Source organism: Rattus norvegicus, chromosome 17, assembly GCF_036323735.1.
Source record: "Rattus norvegicus strain BN/NHsdMcwi chromosome 17, GRCr8, whole genome shotgun sequence".
NCBI classification, from domain to species: Eukaryota; Metazoa; Chordata; class Mammalia; order Rodentia; family Muridae; genus Rattus; species Rattus norvegicus.
This window is the reverse complement of record NC_086035.1, coordinates 91,763,610-91,779,083: the sequence shown is the minus strand read 5'-3', so window position 1 is coordinate 91,779,083 and position 15,474 is coordinate 91,763,610. Positions and strand designations below refer to the sequence as shown.

The window sequence follows — 15,474 nt, the reverse complement described above, 5'->3', positions numbered from 1 at the left end:
CCCTTTTAGTTTGTTCCCTTTCTTTCCAAGTACTGGCCCAATTGTTCAAGTTTTCCTATTCAGAGGACTGATAGGCTACATTGGGTGGTCTACTAAGAAAAGGCACCAACAGGTCTCTGTGATTTAGCAGGAAGCCTCCCCCTAGCCGGTTAACTTGGGATCTTCCTTGCAGTGCAAAACTCATGACCCTATGCAAGATACAAGGCAATGCTTAGATCCTAATTTTTTGACGATAACTATGAAAGTAGGTAGCTGAATAGAATTCAAGGACAGAATAGATATAAGTCTAAGAAGATCCAGTTTTATACTGCCAAGAAGAACCTTCCAAATTGAGACATATGATACTATGACCCTTCATTTACCTGGGTCATTCTGTTGGCAGCTGTCATTCCATTGAATTGCTATCTTCTATCTTCAGGAGAACAAATGTGACTCTGAAGCTAGTGTGGTACCAGGCACAGGAGGTCGGGCCAATAATGAACTTGAAGCAAAGGAACAAGCATGGGCCTTTGAGTCTTGCTGGCAAAACAGCTTAAAGTACACGTCCAGGAAAAAAGTACCTAGTGCTGGAAATGTCTGCCCAGCATTCCACTGGACTCACTCAAACAACATTTAGAGAAAGAGAGGGAATTTTATATTAACAATGTGTCTCTCCAAATTTCCAAACCTAGGCTTGAATAAAACTACTTCCACCATTCCTATAGTTTTTATCTGTTAGTGGAATGGCAGTGGAGAACAGAACCTTCATAGTCAAGGAACATAGAGCCTTTCAGGATCCTTTTTGCTTTCCATGACATTGCTGAGGAAGGAGGGTTGTATTCCCTGGGACATTCAAAAATCTAACATCTGATTAGAGACCTAACAAGTAGAAATTTGAAGCCCATGGCTGGACCATACCTGTACCTCCATTTCATTGTTTGAGGTTTAGCTTGTTAGCATTGCTAGGAAATGCTTTGTGTGCAATGTGTACACATGTGGTGCTTCTACATGACTATGAACATTTCAAGAGGGAATGTCCTTCCTTGACCTCTGCTAAACTGCAGTCCATTTCCTTTGGCATCTGTCATGGAGTTGGTTCTTAGTGAGTACTGTCAGATTCCTTTAATGTGTAAAACTGATGAGTTGTGGTGAGAGGTGATAGCAGCATACATTCAAACACATGCAAATGGCTCACAAAAGCCCTTGCACCTCTGTCATTAATGTCATAATCTCATGTGTAATCCCAATGGGTCTAAAGTTACTTTCCAGAGGTTTGGGAACATGGATCAAGCAAAAATACATAGCAGCCACTTCTTTCTTTCATTTCGCATGTGTGTTTTTGTTCCATGAGACAGACGCTCCTGGAGCACAGGCTGGAATCATCATTTCTGAGTAGCCAAAGATTACTTGAAGTGATGATCTTCCTCCACCACTTTCACAAATTTTATAATTAACATGGGCTCATCTTTATGAGACTATCCTGACTTTAACTTTGTCCTATGTCTGTCAGAGGACCCTGAGGGACTCTCATCACTCTGGGTCCAGGTAGCTTACCCAAGTCTAGATTTTTCCTATCTGACTGTTTTGTGCCAATTCCTACTTCAACCTTCAACCCCAATTCAACAGCATTAAGATGTGGATACACAGGAAACTGCTACAGGGCACCACATGTCACCTTTAACAATGATACACTGATCTCATACTTTTTCTGGACCCTCTGGGAATACATACACAGGGCCAGTTAGAATTAGAAAGCAGCCTTGGTACATAATTAATTTGTTGGGTACCTGTCCTTGCCTAGCTAACATCCTGATGCACAAGTAATCAACTTCTGTTGTTTTGAAGGTCAAACACAAGGCATTGTGTTTGAGAGCAGAAGGACCCAGAGTTTCAGAACACGGCATCTACTATATCAGTTGTTTATAGGTTCCTGGCTTACGGGTGTTTACTTGATCATTTGGAACATATCAGCTCACTGTTTCTAGATCTTGAGCTTGGTCAGAAGTCTCAAGCCTGAGGGCAGGCAATATGGGATTAATGATGTCATATTCCTCTCAGCCCCACAAATGGTAGTCTCATGCCCAGGGGTGCAATGAATAATAGCATTTTGTCACAACAATCAAGGTAGTCATGACTTACAATCCTTTGGCAACCACTTGTCGGAGTTCAAAAAGTAAATAGAATACATTGAATATGGACATGAATTATTACAAACTTATGAAGTCTGGGGTCCATGTGAGAAGCAAGACAATGTCCATCCACTTGCCATTGAATATCAGAATCCATAAAAAACTGGAGTGCCAAAGCTCTGGCGTCCATTGTCATTCTCAGGATTCCTTGTTTGATTATTAATGACAAAAGTGTCCTTGTTAAAGATGGAGTGTTAAGTGTTTGAACATTGTTCCCATAAGGTGGTGCAATTTGGGTTTAATTATGGTCCTTGGGCAGGGGTACAAGTAGGAAGAAATGGGTCACTGGGTAACATTGGGGACAGACTCTTGAGTCAAACCTGCCCTCTAGTGCTCCAATGACCAAGACTAGCCTTCCTGTCCATGGAGACAGAAGCAGAGGAGAAGCAATGGACCGTGCCTAGCCACAGTGTTGGCTGCTCTTTCCTCTAACCTCCCAAGGAACCCTGTGACAATGGATAGACACCTGTCTACTTACAGCTCTGATTGAGGCTGCATTCTGTCCTTACAGGTATAGAAGCTGTTGCTTGGCTGGAAAGAAATTAGAGTTTGAAGAAACAGAAATTAGACTTGGACATTCAGGAGCTGTTGGACCCTGACATAGTGAGTTTCTCCAAATTGGACACTTCAACTTGCTCTTTTTGACTTTGGTTTCTGTATTTGCTGGCTTCAGTTATGCATTTACATTTCCATGTTTTTTATTATCTTCTATTTCACGTTTTATTAAATTATGTTTGCTATGTTAGAGTATTCTATTTTTTCACTTCATATGTATGACAGATTTGCATCCACATATGCCTTGAGTACCATATCCCAGATGCATTCTGTGGAGGTCAGAAGAGGGAGTCAGGTTTTCTGGGTCTGGAGTTACAGGTGGTTGTGAGTGTCTCACACCATCCCTAGGATTGATATAATAACATATTCACATAGCATATATCAGTTGTGTAAGAAAATAAAATCTCTCTATACCTGTCTATAGTTCCACTTCCCCGAAATCAGATTCCGTTGCTAACCTGACAGCTCATACTAATAAAATTATATAGAAAGACTTGTATCACTATTTTAAGTGGTGTATACCACCTGTGAGTGTGCTGTATAGGTGTGCTTAGAGTAGAGAGTTGTAGTAACCCCTGGAGCTGGAGTTAGGGTAGCTGTGGGCACCTGTGTTCTGAGAACCACCTACAGGTCCTCTGCCCAAATAGCCAAATTTGGGAACTCCAGATGCAGATCGCCATCCTGCACAGTATAGGTTTTCGGGGATCTGTTCTCTTTACACCTTCTCTTGAAGCTGGTATTCTAGATGCCTCTACTCAAAGAGAATGCTGAGATCAGGAGAGAGGATGGTGAGCTTTTCCAATTTAGTGGCTTTTAGTGTCTAGGATACTCTGTTTGCAGTTGGTCCCTGACAACCGCCTCTATGTCATATTTTGCATCTGCTCCTTTGCAGTAGGTCCTTGTCCTTCCCTTCCCAGTATGTAAAGTACGTGGCTAGATTGTCTGATGTTTTTCTGAGCTTTTTTCCTCATATCTTTAATGTAGGAATTTGAGCGTATCAACATGTTCTGGATCCTGATTTTAAATGTCTGTTTTATTTCTCATTGCAAGTTTGGTTCTAGCCATATAAATGAGGGCCTGATCATGGAGCAGGACCCAGAGAGCCAAGACTCTATCGAGAACTTTACCACTGACTATAAGATCATAAGAACCCTGGGAAGGGGACGATTTTCAGTCGTAAAAATGGCCTACCACGTCCCAACCCTCACCTGTGTAGCTATAAAAGTTCTCAAGAACACCGAGAAGTGCTCCTCAGTGATGAGCAGGGAAGTTGACATTCTAAAGTCCCTGGGCCATCCTCATATCATCAAGGTGGTCGAAGTGGTCCAGACAAGAGAGGCCACCCACCTGGTCATGGAGCATGCCTCTCAGGGAGACCTACTGGACCGAATCCGGGAATGTGGATATTTAAAGTCGTGGGAGGCCCGAAGAATGTTTAGACAGATATTAGAGGCAGTACAATTCTGCCATGACAATAATATTGTCCACCGAGACATAAAGGCCAACAACATTTTGATAGACGGAAGGTCGAATGCCAAGCTCTGTGATTTTGGCCTAGCTGCTAAAACACTTCCTGGGCAGAAGCTGATTGATTTCTGTGGCACGCTGCCATACTGTGCGCCAGAATTCTTTGAAGCTGAGGAATATGAGGGCCGCCCATTTGACGTATGGAGTGTAGGTGTCCTCCTCTTCTTCATGGTGACTGGGCACTTGCCTTTCCTAGGCAAGTCATTTGCAGAGGTGAGGAGACAAATCAGTTCAGCCAATTTCAGCATTCCGCCTCACGTTGCCAACGATATTTTCAATGTTATAGTGGAAATGCTGATGATAAATCCCAGCAGGAGGCCCAGCATCCAGCAAATTATGATGCGCCCCATGATCAAAGACAGCCAGGCCTACTCACCACCGACATCCATACAGACGTTCACAGGAACACCAAGCCCTAGCATCATCAAAGCCATGAGAGTCATGAGGCATACACCTGAGAAAAGCACTGAGTCTCTGATAGACCAAAATATCAATGAGGTGCTCGCAACATACTTGATTCAACAGCACAAGCCACTCAGGAAAGTCTGCACACACCACCAAGTGGAGCCAGGTCTAGAAGATCTTCACTCCTTCCCTCGTTTTCTTAAGAGAAAGGGACCTCTTTTCTCCTCCTTCACCTTGTCCTCAAATTCATCCAATATGCGGGAGAACGAGGATAGGAAGAATTTCAGGAAGGTTGTCAGAAGGCATGATGTGGGCTACCAGCAAACAAGGACCAACACTCTCCACCTCGACCGCCTGGACTGTCCTATAGCTGAAGAATTCAAGGATAACAGGCTGCAAATCAGGAAGACATTCTCAGACTCCAAGACTGTGTTGTCTTGTAGTCTAACTGAACATATCCAGTCACCTCGACTTCAATACACCTATTCCACTACAGCAGACAGGAATGTGTCCTCCTTCATACCGCCACATGATTTCTGTGCATCACTGCAGACACCTAAGGGGATAAGCCTTGCAGGCTGCTCTGGAGATACCTGGCAGAGAGAGACACTCGTGGACAAAAACACCTTCATCAAGGAAGAGGCCATGGTTCATGAAGATACCGTCACTAGTGGCCAGCCACAAGTTCCTTGCCCAGCTTCCCGTCGGGGATGGCGTCACCACTGGAAGGGGTTTAAAAAGACAATTAGTAGAAGCCTTCGAAACCTGTGCTGCTGTCTGCCACCACCATCGGAAAATCAAGTCTCCTGCAATAACTTGGCTCTCAGGAAGAGAGGAGAACACTGTGTCACCCACAGGACCAGGTGGGTGCATGTCCTCATTCATTTCATCCATATTTGTTCCTGTCCTTTGTGACAAATGATGATGGCCCTTGAGGCACACAGAAACTTGACAAAATGTAACTTCAGAAAGATTAAGTTCATAGAAACCCCTGAAGGGTGATCTGATGCTTCGTGACTCATAAGGGGAATCAGAGACACTGATTAAAGCAGGACGAGAGGGAGGTGGGGGCATTCCCAAATGGGGCAGAGAGTTCTAAGACAACCAGTGGGGTGCTATGGCTCTTTACGGAAAGCACTTGAAGTTCTCTTTTTTTCTTTTTCTTTTTCTTTTTTTTTTTTTTTTTTTTTGCCGGGGTTCTGTTTCGTTTCTTTATTTTTTTTTAACATTCTTTTTTTTTTTATTAACTTGAGTGTTTCTTATTTACATTTCGAGTGTTACTCCCTTTCCCGGTTTCCAGGCAGACATCCCCCTAATCCCTCCCCCTCCCCTTCTTTATGGGTGTTCCCCTCCCCACCCTCCCCCCATTACTGCCCTCCCCCCAACAATCACGTTCACTGGGGGTTCAGTCTTAGCAGGACCAAGGGCTTCCCCTTCCACTGGTGATCTTACTAGAATATTCATTGCTACCTATGAGGTCAGAGTCCAGGGTCAGTCCATGTATAGTCTTTAGGTAGTGGCTTAGTCCCTGGAAGCTCTGGTTGATTGACATTGTTGTTCATAAGGGGTATCGAGCTCCTTCAAGCTCTTCGAGTTCTTTCTCTGATTCCTTCAACAGGGGTCCCGTTCTCAGTTCAGTGGTTTGCTGCTGGCATTCGCCTCTGTATTTGCTGTATTCTGGCTGTGTCTCTCAGGAGCGATCTACATCCGGCTCCTGTCGGCCTGCACTTCTTTGCTGCATTCATCTTGTCTAATTGGATGGCTGTATATGTATGGGCCACATGTGGGGCAGGCTCTGAATGGGTGTTCCTTCAGTCTCTGTTTTAATCTTTGCCTCTCCCTTCCCTGCCAAGGGTATTCTTGTTCCCCTTTTAAAGAAGGAGTGAAGCATTCACATTTTGATCATCTGTCTTGAGTTTCATTTGTTCTAGGCATCTAGGGTAATTCAAGCATTTGGGCTAATAGCCACTTATCAGTGAGTGCATACCATGTATATCTTTCTGTGTTTGGGTTAGCTCACTCAGGATGATATTTTCCAGTTCCAACCATTTGACCATGAATTTCATATAGGTATTGTTTTTGATAGCTGAGTAATATTCCATTGTGTAGATGTACCACATTTTCTGTATCCATTCCTCTGCTGAAGGGCATCTGGGTTCTTTCCAGCTTCTGGCTATTATAAATAAGGCTGCAATGAACATAGTGGAGCACGTGTCTTTTTTATATGTTGGGGCATCTTTTGGGTATATGCCCAAGAGAGGTATAGCTGGATCCTCAGGCAGTTCAATGTCCAATTTTCTGAGGATCCTCCAGACTGATTTCCAGAATGGTTGTACCAGTTTGCAATCCCACCAACAATGGAGGAGTGTTCCTCTTTCTCCACATCCTCGCCAGCATCTGTTGTCCCCTGAGTTTTTGATCTTAGCCATTCTCACTGGTGTGAGGTGAAATCTCAGGGTTGTTTTGATTTGCATTTCCCTTATGACTAAAGATGTTGAACATTTCTTTAGGTGTTTCTCAGCCATTCGGGATTCCTCAGCTGTGAATTCTTTGTTTAGCTCTGAACCCCATTTTTAATAGGGTTATTTGTTTCCCTGAGGTCTAACTTCTTGAGTTCTTTGTATATTTTGGATATAAGGCCTCTATCTGTTGTAGGATTGGTAAAGATCTTTTCCCAATCTGTTGGTTGCCGTTTTGTCCTAACCACAGTGTCCTTTGCCTTACAGAAGCTTTGCAGTTTTATGAGATCCCATTTGTCAATTCTTGATCTTAGAGCGTAAGCCATTGGTTTTTTGTTCAGGAAAATTTTTCCAGTGCCCATGTGTTCCAGATGCTTCCCTAGTTTTTCTTCTATTAGTTTGAGTGTGTCTGCTTTGATGTGGAGGTCCTTGATCCACTTGGACTTAAGCTTTGTACAGGGTGATAAGCATGGATCGATCTGCATTCTTCTACATGTTGACTTCCAGTTGAACCAGCACCATTTGCTGAAAATGCTATCTTTTTTCCATTGGATGGTTTTGGCTCCTTTGTCAAAAATCAAGTGACCATAGGTGTGTGGGTTCATTTCTGGGTCTTCAATTCTATTCCATTGGTCTATCTGTCTGTCTCTGTACCAATACCATGCAGTTTTTATCACTATTGCTCTGTAATACTGCTTGAGTTCAGGGATAGTGATTCCCCCTGAAGTCCTTTTATTGTTGAGGATAGCTTTAGCTATCCTGGGTTTTTTGTTATTCCAGATGAATTTGCAAATTGTTCTGTCTCCCTCTTTGAAGAATTGGATTGGTATTTTGATGGGGATTGCATTGAATCTGTAGATCGCTTTTGGTAAAATGGCCATTTTTACTATATTAATCCTGCCAATCCATGAGCATGGGAGATCTTTCCATCTTCTGAGGTCTTCTTCAATTTCCTTCTTCAGTGTCTTGAAGTTCTTATTGTATAGATCTTTTACTTGCTTTGTTAAAGTCACACCGAGGTACTTTATATTATTTGGGTCTATCTTGAAGGGTGTCGTTTCCCTAATTTCTTTCTCGGCTTGTTTCTCTTTTGTATAGAGGAAGGCAACTGATTTATTTGAGTTAATTTTATACCCAGCCACTTTGCTGAAGTTGTTTATCAGCTTTAGTAGTTCTCTGGTGGAACTTTTGGGATCACTTAAATATACTATCATATCATCTGCAAATAGTGATATTTTGACTTCTTCTTTTCCGATCTGTATCCCCTTGACCTCCTTTTGTTGTCTGATTGCTCTGGCTAGAACTTCAAGAACTATATTGAATAAGTAGGGAGAGAGTGGGCAGCCTTGTCTAGTCCCTGATTTTAGTGGGATTGCTTCGAGTTTCTCTCCATTTAGTTTAATGTTAGCAACTGGTTTGCTGTATATGGCTTTTACTATGTTCAGGTATGGGCCTTGAATTCCTATTCTTTCCAGGACTTTTATCATGAAGGGGTGTTGAATTTTGTCAAATGCTTTCTCAGCGTCTAATGAAATGATCATGTGGTTTTGTTCTTTCAGTTTGTTTATATAATGGATCACGTTGATGGTTTTCCGTATATTAAACCATCCCTGCATGCCTGGGATGAAGCCTATTTGGTCATGGTGGATGATTGTTTTGATGTGCTCTTGGATTCGGTTTGCCAGAATTTTGTTGAGTATTTTTGCGTCGATATTCATAAGGGAAATTGGTCTGAAGTTCTCTTTCTTTGTTGTGTCTTTGTGTGGTTTAGGTATAAGAGTAATTGTGGCTTCGTAGAAGGAATTCGGTAGTGATCCATCTGTTTCAATTTTGTGGAATAGTTTGGATAATATTGGTATGAGGTCTTCTATGAAGGTCTGATAGAATTCTGCACTAAACCCGTCTGGACCAGGGCTCTTTTTGGTTGGGAGACCTTTAATGACTGCTTGTATTTCCTTAGGAGTTATGGGGTTATTTAACTGGTTTATCTGTTCCTGATTTAACTTCGGTACCTGGTATCTGTCTAGGAAATTGTCCATTTCCTGAAGATTTTCAAATTTTGTTGAATATAGGTTTTTATAGTAAGATCTGATGATTTTTTGAATTTCCTCTGAATCTGTAGTTATGTCTCCCTTTTCATTTCTGATTTTGTTAATTTGGATGCACTCTCTGTGTCCTCTCGTTAGTCTGGCTAAGGGTTTATCTATCTTGTTGATTTTCTCAAAGAACCAACTTTTGGTTCTGTTGATTCTTTCTATGGTCCTTTTTGTTTCTACTTGGTTGATTTCAGCTCTGAGTTTGATTATTTCCTGCCTTCTACTCCTCCTGGGTGTATTTGCTTCTTTTTGTTCTAGAGCTTTTAGGTGTGCTGTCAAGCTGCTGACATATGCTCTTTCCTGTTTCTTTCTGAAGGCACTCAGCGCTATGAGTTTTCCTCTTAGCACAGCTTTCATTGTGTCCCATAAGTTTGGGTATGTTGTACCTTCATTTTCATTAAATTCTAAAAAGTTTTTAATTTCTTTCTTTATTTCTTCCTTGACCAGGTTATCATTGAGTAGAGCATTGTTCAATTTCCAAGAATATGTGGACATTCTTCCTTGATTGTTATTGAAGACCAGTTTTAGGCCGTGGTGGTCCGATAGCACGCATGGGATTATTTCTATCTTTCTGTACCTGTTGAGGCCCGTTTTTTTGACCAATTATATGGTCAATTTTGGAGAAAGTACCATGAGGAGCTGAGAAGAAGGTATATACTTTTGCTTTAGGATAGAATGTTCTATAATATCCGTTAGGTCCATTTGGCTCATGACTTCTCTTAGTCTGTCTACATCTCTGTTTAATTTCTGTTTCCATGATCTGTCCATTGATGAGAGTGGGGTGTTGAAATCTCCCACTATTATTGTGTGAGGTCCAATGTGTGTTTTGAGCTTTAGTAAGGTTTCTTTTACATATGTAGGTGCCCATATGTAGGTGGCATAGATATTTAGGATTGAGAGTTCATCTTGGTGGATTTTTCCTTTGATGAATATGAAGTGTCCTTCCTTACCTTTTTTGATGACTTTTAGTTGAAAATTGATTTTATTTGATATTAGAATGGCTACTCCAGCTTGCTTCTTCTGACCATTTGCTTGGAAAGTTGTTTTCCAGCCTTTCACTCTGAGGTAGTTTCTGTCTTTGTCTCTGAGGTGTGTTTCCTGTAGGCAGCAGAATGCAGGGTCCTCGTTGCGTATCCAGTTTTTTTTTTTATTTTTATTTTATTTTTATTTTTTTTTATTATTTTTTTTATTAACTTGAGTATTTCTTATATACATTTCAAGTGTTATTCCCTTTCCCGGTTTCCGGGCAAAATCCCCCTCCCCCCTCCCCTTCCTTATGGGTGTTCCCCTCCCAACCCTCCCCCCATTGCCGCCCTCCCCCCATAGTCTAGTTCACTGGGGGTTCAGTCTTAGCAGGACCCAGGGCTTCCCCTTCCACTGGTGCTCTTACTAGGATATTCATTGCTACCTATGGGGTCAGAGTCCAGGGTCAGTCCATATATAGTCTTTAGGTAGTGGCTTAGTCCCTGGAAGCTCTGGTTGCTTGACATTGTTGTACTTTTGGGGTCTCGAGCCCCTTCAAGCTCTTCCAGTTCTTTCTCTGATTCCTTCAACGGGGGACCTATTCTCAGCTCAGTGGTTTGCTGCTGGCATTCGCCTCTGTATTTGCTGTATTCTGGCTGTGTCTCTCAGGAGCGATCTACATCCGGCTCCTGTCGGTCTGCACTTCTTTGCTTCATCCATCTTGTCCAATTGGGTGGCTGTATATGTATGGGCCACCTGTGGGGCAGGCTCTGAATGGGTGTTCCTTCAGTCTCTGTTTTAATCTTTGCCTCTCCCTTCCCAGCCAAGGGTATTCTTTTTCCTCATTTAAAGAAGGAGTGAAGCATTCACATTTTGATCATCCGTCTTGAGTTTCGTTTGTTCTAGGGATCTAGGGTAATTCATGCATTTGGGCTAATAGCCACTTATCAATGAGTGCATACCATGTATGTCTTTCTGTGATTGGGTTAGCTCACTCAGGATGATATTTTCCAGTTCCAACCATTTGCCTACGAATTTCATAGACTCGTTGTTTTTGATAGCTGAGTAATATTCCATTGTGTAGATGTACCACATTTTCTGTATCCATTCCTCTGTTGAAGGGCATCTCGGTTCTTTCCATTTTCTGGCTATTATAAATAAGGCTGCGATGAACATAGTGGAGCACGTGTCTCTTTTATATGTTGAGGCATCTTTTGGGTATATGCCCAAGAGAGGTATAGCTGGATCCTCAGGCAGTTCAATGTCCAATTTTCTGAGGAACCTCCAGACTGATTTCCAGAATGGTTTTACCAGTCTGCAATCCCACCAACAATGGAGGAGTGTTCCTCTTTCTCCACATCCTCGCCAGCATCTGTTGTCCCCTGAGTTTTTGATCTTAGCCATTCTCACTGGTGTGAGGTGAAATCTCAGGGTTGTTTTGATTTGCATTTCCCTTATGACTAAAGATGTTGAACATTTCTTTAGGTGTTTCTCAGCCATTCGGCATTCCTCAGCTGTGAATTCTTTGTTTAGCTCTGAACCCCATTTTTTAATAGGGTTATTTGTTTCCCTGCGGTCTAACTTCTTGTGTTCTCTGTATATTTTGGATATAAGGCCTCTATCTGTTGTAGGATTGGTAAAGATCTTTTCCCAATCTGTTGGTTGCCGTTTTGTCCTAACCACCGTGTCCTTTGCCTTACAGAAGCTTTGCAGTTTTATGAGATCCCATTTGTCGATTCTTGATCTTAGAGCATAAGCCATTGGTGTTTTGTTCAGGAAATTTTTTCCAGTGCCCATGTGTTCCAGATGCTTCCCTAGTTTTTCTTCTATTAGTTTGAGTGCGTCTGGTTTGATGTGGAGGTCCTTGATCCACTTGGACTTAAGCTTTGTACAGGGTGATAAGCATGGATCGATCTGCATTCTTCTACATGTTGCCCTCCAGTTGAACCAGCACCATTTGCTGAAAATGCTATCTTTTTTCAATTGGATGGTTTTGGCTCCTTTGTCAAAAATCAAGTGACCATAGGTGTGTGGGTTCATTTCTGGGTCTTCAATTCTATTCCATTGGTCTATCTGTCTGTCTCTGTACCAATACCATGCAGTTTTTATCACTATTGCTCTGTAATACTGCTTGAGTTCAGGGATAGTGATTCCCCCTGAAGTCCTTTTATTGTTGAGGATAGCTTTAGCTATCCTGGGTTTTTTGTTATTCCAGATGAATTTGCAAATTGTTCTGTCTAACTCTTTGAAGAATTGGATTGGTATTTTGATGGGGATTGCATTGAATCTGTAGATTGCTTTTGGTAAAATGGCCATTTTTACTATATTAATCCTGCCAATCCATGAGCATGGGAGATCTTTCCATCTTCTGAGGTCTTCTTCAATTTCTTTCCTCAGTGTCTTGAAGTTCTTATTGTACAGATCTTTTACTTGCTTGGTTAAAGTCACACCGAGGTACTTTATATTATTTGGGTCTATTATGAAGGGTGTCGTTTCCCTAATTTCTTTCTCGGCTTGTTTCTCTTTTGTATAGAGGAAGGCAACTGATTTATTTGAGTTAAGTTTATACCCAGCCACTTTGCTGAAGTTGTTTATCAGCTTTAGTAGTTCTCTGATGGAACTTTTGGGATCACTTAAATATACTATCATGTCATCTGCAAATAGTGATATTTTGACTTTTTCTTTTCCGATCTGTACCCCTTGATCTCCTTTTGTTGTCTGATTGCTCTGGCTAGAACTTCAAGAACTATATTGAATAAGTAGGGAGAGAGTGGGCAGCCTTGTCTAGTCCCTGATATTAGTGGGATTGCTTCGAGTTTCTCTCCTATTAGTTTAATGTTAGCAACTGGTTTGCTGTATATGGCTTTTACTATGTTTAGGTATGGGCCTTGAATTCCTATTCTTTCCAGGACTTTTATCATGAAGGGGTGTTGAATTTTGCCAAATGCTTTCTCAGCGTCTAATGAAATGATCATGTGGTTTTGTTCTTTCAGTTTGTTTATATGATGGATCACGTTGATGGTTTTCCGTATATTAAACCATCCCTGCATGCCTGGGATGAAGCCTACTTGATCATGGTGGATGATTGTTTTGATGTGCTCTTGAATTCGGTTTGCCAGAATTTTATTGAGTATTTTTGCGTCGATATTCATAAGGGAAATTGGTCTGAAGTTCTCTTTCTTTGTTGTGTCTTTGTGTGGTTTAGGTATAAGAGTAATTGTGGCTTCGTAGAAGGAATTCGGTAGTGCTCCATCTGTTTCAATTTTGTGGAATAGTTTGGATAATATTGGTATGAGGTCTTCTATGAAGGTTTGATAGAATTCTGCACTAAACCCGTCTGGACCTGGGCTCTTTTTGGTTGGAAGACCTTTAATGACTGCTTCTATTTCCTTAGGAGTTATGGGGTTGTTTATCTGGTTTATCTGTTCCTGATTTAACTTCGATACCTGGTATCTGTCTATTAAATTGTCCATTTCCTGAAGATTTTCAAATTTTGTTGAATATAGGTTTTTATAGTAAGATCTGATGATTTTTTGAATTTCCTCCGAATCTGTAGTTATGTCTCCCTTTTCATTTCTAATTTTGTTAATTTGGACGCACTCTCTGTGTCCTCTCGTTAGTCTGGCTAAGGATTTATCTATCTTGTTGATTTTCTCAAAGAACCAACTTTTGGTTCTGTTGATTCTTTCTATGGTCCTTTTTGTTTCTACTTGGTTGATTTCAGCTCTGAGTTTGATTATTTCCTGCCTTCTACTCCTCCTGGGTGTATTTGCTTCTTTTTGTTCTAGAGCTTTTAGGTGTGCTGTCAAGCTGCTGACATATGCTCTTTCCTGTTTCTTTCTGCAGGCACTCAGCGCTATGAGTTTTCCTCTTAGCACAGCTTTCATTGTGTCCCATAAGTTTGGGTATGTTGTACCTTCATTTTCATTAAATTCTAAAAAGTTTTTAATTTCTTTCTTTATTTCTTCCTTGACCAGGTTATCATTGAGTAGAGCATTGTTCAATTTCCAAGAATATGTGGACATTCTTCCTTGATTGTTATTGAAGACCAGTTTTAGGCCGTGGTGGTCCGATAGCACGCATGGGATTATTTCTATCTTTCTGTACCTGTTGAGGCCCGTTTTTTTGACCAATTATATGGTCAATTTTGGAGAAAGTACCATGAGGAGCTGAGAAGAAGGTATATACTTTTGCTTTAGGATAGAATGTTCTATAATATCCGTTAGGTCCATTTGGCTCATGACTTCTCTTAGTCTGTCTACATCTCTGTTTAATTTCTGTTTCCATGATCTGTCCATTGATGAGAGTGGGGTGTTGAAGTCTCCCACTATTATTGTGTGAGGTGCAATGTGTGTTTTGAGCTTTAGTAAGGTTTCTTTTACGTATGTAGGAGCCCTTGTATTTGGGGCATAGATATTTAGGATTGAGAATTCATCTTGGTGGATTTTTACTTTGATGAATATGAAGTGTCCTTCCTTATCTTTTTTGATGACTTTTAGTTGAAAATTGATTTTATTTGATATTAGAATGGCTACTCCAGCTTGCTTCTTCTGACCATTTGCTTGGAAAGTTGATTTCCAGCCTTTCACTCTGAGGTAGTTTCTGTCTTTGTCTCTGAGGTGTGTTTCCTGTAGGCAGCAGAATGCAGGGTCCTCGTTGCGTATCCAGTTTGTTAATCTATTTCTTTTTATTGGGGAGTTGAAGCCATTGATGTTGAGAGATATTAAGGAATAGTGATTATTGCTTCCCGTTATATTCATATTTGGATGTGAGGTTATGTTTGTGTGCTTTCATTCTCTTTGTTTTGTTGCCAAGATGATTAGTTTCTTGCTTCTACTAGGGTATAGCTTGCCTCCTTATGTTGGGCTTTACCATTTATTATCCTTTGTAGTGCTGGATTTGTAGAAAGATATTGTGTAAATTTGGTTTTGTAATGGAATATCTTGGTTTCTCCATCTATGTTAATTGAGAGTTTTGCAGGATACAGTAACCTGGGCTGGCATTTGTGTTCTCTTAGGGTCTGTATGACATCAGTCCAGGATCTTCTGGCCTTCATAGTTTCTGGCGAGAAGTCTGGTGTGATTCTGATAGGTCTGCCTTTATATGTTACTTGACCTTTTTCCCTTACTGCTTTTAATATTCTTTTTTTATTTTGTGCGTTTGGTGTTTTGACTATTATGTGACGGGAGGTGTTTCTTTTCTGGTTCAATCTATTTGGGGTTCTGTAGGCTTCTTGTATGCCTATGGGTATCTCTTTTTTTAGGTTAGGGAAGTTTTGTTCTATGATTTTGTTGAAGATAT

General features: G+C 41.1%; 1 protein-coding gene across 1 annotated transcript; it reads left to right on the top strand.

Annotated features, from left to right (window-relative positions):
• Positions 1-3,806: 3,806 nt before the first annotated feature.
• On the top strand, positions 3,807-5,132 carry LOC134482788 (sperm motility kinase X-like; the record flags this gene model as incomplete). The annotated part of the gene is made up of 1 exon (XM_063276977.1): positions 3,807-5,132. A coding segment is annotated over exon 1 (1,326 nt), but the record flags the coding sequence as incomplete, so codon positions are not given.
• Positions 5,133-15,474: the final 10,342 nt, after the last annotated feature.